Source organism: Aptenodytes forsteri, unplaced genomic scaffold (assembly GCF_000699145.1).
Source record: "Aptenodytes forsteri isolate BGI_AS27 unplaced genomic scaffold, ASM69914v1 Scaffold91, whole genome shotgun sequence".
In the NCBI taxonomy this organism is placed as follows: Eukaryota; Metazoa; Chordata; class Aves; order Sphenisciformes; family Spheniscidae; genus Aptenodytes; species Aptenodytes forsteri.
Window position 1 is genome coordinate 293,689 of NW_008794115.1, and position 5,592 is coordinate 299,280.

At 42.1% G+C, this 5,592-nt stretch overlaps 1 protein-coding gene across 1 annotated transcript in view; it reads right to left on the reverse strand.

The window, feature by feature from the left end:
* Positions 1-374: 374 nt before the first annotated feature.
* Positions 375-5,592, reverse strand: part of RGMB (repulsive guidance molecule family member b) — a 17,379-nt gene continuing 12,161 nt past the window's right edge. The window contains exon 3 of the mRNA XM_009275906.2: positions 375-1,596. Within this exon, the coding sequence (XP_009274181.1) occupies positions 928-1,596 (669 nt within the window). The 3' untranslated portion in view covers positions 375-927. The remainder of the gene's footprint in view (positions 1,597-5,592) is intronic.

Genomic DNA, 5,592 nt, shown 5'->3' on the forward strand with positions numbered 1-5,592 from the left:
ACCAAATCATTCTTCTCGTAGCTCCTCAGTAATAGTCAGAGCCTGCAGCCTCACTCTGCTCCTCCTTCTGAATGTATAAGATAAAATTAGCACCTAAGCAAGGGACAGAATTCAGGCTTGTGATTTCTCCAGTCCATCTTGGAGAATGACTTAACCCTCCACGTTAGAGGCAGCTGCAATAGTTACCTTACATGCTTACACAACTAGACCATTAATGTCTTTTAAAATGATCTTTCCACTGGTTCTATAAAGCTACATAAGTCTCACTCCAACGCATTCCCTTTTCTTCTTTTGAAACTCATGCCATGAAACTAGGAAATGTCAGAATTACAAAGAAGGTTCTGTAATTCATGTTATCCAAGATGGTCATCTGAGCTAATGGGAAGCACTTCACTCTCTCCCTCCAAAGAAGGGATGGCCATTTGTTTGAGGGACAGAATACAACTCCATTCTTAATAATTTTAACTAGTGAACCCAGCAAATCACCAATGTCATTACAGGACAAGAGACATGCTGTCTCTAGAGTAAGAGAAATGATAGAAAAAAACCACAAACTAATCCAATTAAAAAAATCGGTTAAACCAAGTAGTACTTAGAGGGAACACTGAGTATTGTATGCACGTTTATGTAGGTATAATACATAGTTACTCAGATACACACATAAATATTTAATATATAAAAAATAAAGTGCTTTCTATCAGGTCCCAATGCAGGGACATTATAAAACATTTCACCAACTGCAGAACAAATAGGTACAAAGAATACTACATCAAACATACACGAAAACAGTTAACACAATATGTACAATCTGGTAGGTGTCCCAAGACAAAACACCCCTTCATATACATGATATATACATATATACTCATCTTTACTCAATATATTATGACAATATATATTTCAAAACTTTGTTATAGACAACAAAACCTACAAAAACACAAGAAGGATCAAGCACACAAGTCCAAGACCAACAAAGAATTTGCTACCCTTGCCCACACCACCACCTCCATTGCTGGGAAAGATATGCCAGTGCTCTTTTCTGGGGTGCAGTGCCTCCACATCCTGCAAGGCACTGTGAGCAGCAGCCGTGAAGTTAGCGTCACCAGTGGTGAGCAGGTCAAATACACATGAGTAAAAATAGATGTCCTTCACCAGCATCTTCTCATGGCATTTGGTGGTGGCAGTTTCCAGCGTGTACACTGACCAGGGATGAGCAGCACCACCCTGAGGGAGCAACTGCCCCATCACAGGCAATGGTAAGTGGCCACTATCATCAATACGTTCAGTTGAAGGGCAACCGTTCACACACAGCTGCAGATCCTGGCTCTCCTCGTAGGCCATGACCAACTCTTGAGGCATGCGAATGGCCAATGTTAAGTAGTGCCCAAGCTGGCGTATATACACCGTGGTCCCAATGTACTTGGCATGCATTTCGACATATTTGCCACTGACTTTCTCCACAATTCGCAAGCTCTTGGTGTTCCCATCACCTCCACTTGTTGTACCATCAACAAAAGCTGCAGGCAAGTCATCAGTCACTGCTTGATATACTTTCTGATCTGTACAGTCTTGGTATGATTTAAAGATAATAGTTATCTGGGGGAGGAGGGGAGGGAGGAGGAAAAAAAAAAAGCAAAGTTAGTGGAAAAAAATCATCATTTTCAATCCCTTTTCCATTTTGCAGCTGAACATATCTGGGACTGCCACTAGGTCAGAGCTCAATAGCTGTCCCCAATTCATGCCTAAAGGAAAACAGTCTGTACACATGCTTAAAGCAGTATTTTACCAGATGGCAATTGTTAAATTTGTTCTTAGGTTGGCCTGGAAGCAAGACTATTAGCATGTGGCAACTAGGTCAGGAAAGGAAAAGGCTTTATATTTAATTAAGCATCACAACTCCCTCCTGCCTGATGGTTTCTTAACACTTCAGCATGCATCCTGCAGTCACAGAGAAGTGTAAGTGCCAAGTAATTCCCACAATGCTAGCCGCTATGGCAAAACCACAATAAGACTGTATGGAATCACGGAAAGGTACAAGAGAACTCAGCTTCCCCAACTCACGATATTCTCATCACTCCTTTTACAGTGACTGTATGACCCTTGTCGGGGTACTGTACACTTGTTGGATGTGTTGCCAGTATTAGCTGTGTGAGACTACTTTAAAACCACTGATGTATTTAGTGCTTTATCAGCTATCAACAGAACAGGCAGAGAGATGAGAGATGCATGACCAGAAGAACAACTAGTCAAATAACTGCTTAGGGCTCCTGGATCCTAGGAACTGGGAGATTTGGTACGTCCAATCCACTGTTGCTAGAAAATGCGCCCATGGAGAAACAAAGCAAGACTGAAAGATACTTGAAGACATGCCTTGGAAGAATGACTTCCAACACAGAAACCAGGAGCACAAAGCAATTACTTGTCCTTTCAAGATTAAGACTGGCCTTTTAAACCTTTACACTTATTTGAATAAGCCGCAACAAAAAGAGCAGGTCCTCCCGTCTTACTTGAAGGGAGTAATTAGGCTATTTGGCAGACCAAGTTTGGAACATCTCGTGGCTTTTCCTAAAATGAAAAGTATAATGAGGAATAACTTATAAATATCAGAAACAGATATGCTACTTCCTTTACAGTTTCAGAGGGGAGTGACTTCTTGAAAAGGTCAAAGGGAATTTTGCACCACGAATAGCTACTTTAGTAATTATTTTCATCATTGACTGATTACATCAAAATTACTTACAGTCTATGATTTAAGCAGTCTGCTACAACATTCAGAGTACTCCAAAACGTATTAGAAGGCATTTTCAATCTAACATTACACTTTTTCCTTAAAGTCTACTCTATAGCAACCCCACATTTTAATTTCAGTTAACCAGCACATTTCTGCACAACAGCTTTTCTTTCATGCCCCTCTGCTTTGAAGTAAGAGCTAGAGGTTAAATAAACAGCTGATTACAGACAATCCGAATAAAACCTCTACCCTCATTAGCCTCACTTCTCCATACAAGTTGTATAAGACAAAAGTCTTCCCTTCTCCCTCCTCCCATTACAACAACTCCTCCTTTGGAGTATGCAGACATACCCTAAACAGTATTACATCAGTTTTCAATGTTTGGTTTGTCCCAGTTGGTTGACATTCTGTCAGTCTTTCTGTCTGTCTCACACACACAGACAATACTTGCTATTTTCATTTCATATGTTCCCACTGGTGCTGTCTGACTGGAATTTTCCAATGTTTTTTCTTTTCATTAATCAGTTACACAGCTAGCTTGAGACCATCTGTAGTCAAGTAATTTAGTAAACTTGATGTCTGTGGGCCACAGCTAAGCTTGAATGCCTATGCCCAAAATCCAGAAAATGCACAAGTGCCCTTGTTGCTGTAAAGGCCACTCTATGCTTAGTGAAGTAAGCTCAGCAACCCAGAGAAGAGAAACCTGAGATCTGTCAAGCAATTAGTATTTCTGCATATAATCCAGAGCCTCATGCAGTAAATCAGGTCTTATATTTAATATAACACAGTTTCGATGAAACAGACTTGTATCTTAGCCTGCTCAGACAAAGAAGCATTCCTGCTTCCTCAAGCACATTTGCTTTGCTCTGCAAGGAAAGAATGATTTACATTTCAACAGAAGTAAAGCTCTAAATCTGCGCAGCACCTGAACAAGTCTGGAGTCAAAAAGAGTTAATGGTTTTAATGAGACACAGAACTGGCTACTCGATAAAGCAGTTAAGCAAGGCAACTGGCAAAATTTATCAGGAAGCAGCCACCAAACTATTCTCTCCAAAGCTCCCTCCTCTACAAGAATGAAATGCACACAGTTTCAGAGACAGAGAGGGAGAACAGAAGCTGTCACCCTAACACAAGATCAGCAATAACATTGCACACTGAATGAGGGCTGAACAACTATTAAGTGAATGAAGGCCTCCACAGAGCTTGCAAGGATGGTCCAAACAGAGAATCAACAGAGACCATTAAGACTTTCCAAGGACATACTCATATTTAAACACTGCGGCTCAAGACATTAGGTTTGGATACTGTGGTTTAGGTCGTGTGACATCCATCTAATCCATAGGCCAGATCAGTAAAACCAGAGTTCTATAAGGTCCTTCCCTTCTCACCCACTCCTACCTCAATCTCATGCCCTGGTACTGAGGGATACTCAAGACCTTGTTGCAAGGGGAGATGAAACAAATTTCACTGAAAAGCCTTCTCTGTTTAAGTTCTCAAGGTAACAGAAAGCATTAAATAGTGAAAAAGGTTATTTCAAACAAATTTAACATGTGCCCATGTACTTATAGTACTTTCTACACTCTGGCTGGGTTGTAAGAAAGCCCCTACAAAGCTGCTCATGTGTCGCTGTTTACGGACTAGAAACTAGCTGCCCTCTCTAAACCTAGGAAAGAAAAATCCAAATGCCAGAATCTTCAGATGAAGAAAGTTCTTTTGAAAGTATCAGTATCTGAGCCTTGTTCTCTGGGCACATACAAAGCTCTTAAGCTACTGCAGTGAGGAGCCTTAAAAGATGAAAATAGGTTGTTCCAGAGACTTATCTGAAGATACAATATATAATCAGCTATACGAAGAGTACTAAAAACAAACAAAAAACCCCACACATTCAATCTGCACTTGAAATACTTCATTTTGGACTTCATCGTCCCACTCCTACTGATGCCAGTAACATCATCCTCACTGAGTGTACTGATCACAAAGATTACTTAAATCCCACTGCAGATGCAAAGCCTTTCAAGGATGGTGTTACTGAGATGCCAAAGTGAAGTTTCTAGACCACCTTCATGTATCTCTAGAAGGTGCCTGGCTCGTGTGCCTTAAAAGCAACACTTTCAACTGTGAGTTCTCGTACTGGTTCTCACTAGTAGATCTGACTGTATGTTGCTATTTTACTATACATTTAATAGAATCATAGAATCACTTAGGTTGGAAAAGACCTCTAAGATCATTGAGTCCAACTGTTAACCTAACACTACCAAGTCCACCACTAAACCAGGTCCCTAAGCTCCACATCTACATGTCCAACCACTTCCCTGGGCAGCCTGTTCCAATGCTTGACAACCCTTTTGGTGAAGAAGTTTTTCCTAATATCCAATCTAAACCTCCCCTGGCACAACTTGAGCCTGTTTCCTCTCATCCTGTCGCTAGTTACTTGGGAAAGGAGACCGACACCCACCTCGCTACAACCTCCTTTCAGGGAGTTGTAGAGAGCGATGAGGTCTCCCCTCAGCCTCCTCTTCTCCAGGCTAAACAGTCCCAGTTCCCTCAGCCGCTCCTCATAAGACTTGTTCTCCAGATCCTTCACCAGCTTTGTTGCCCTTCTCTGGACACGCTCCAGCACCTCAACGTCCTTCTTGTAGTGAGGGGCCCAAAACTGAACACAGTATTCATGGTGCGGCCTCCCCAGTGCTGAGTACAGGGGGACGATCATGTCCCTACTCCTGCTGGCCACACTATTTCTGATACAGGCCAGGATGCCATTGGCCTTCTTGGCCGCCTGGGCACACTGCCGGCTCATGTTCAGCCGGCTGTCAACCAGCACCCCCAGGTCCTTCTCTGCTGGGCAGCTTTCCAGCCACTCT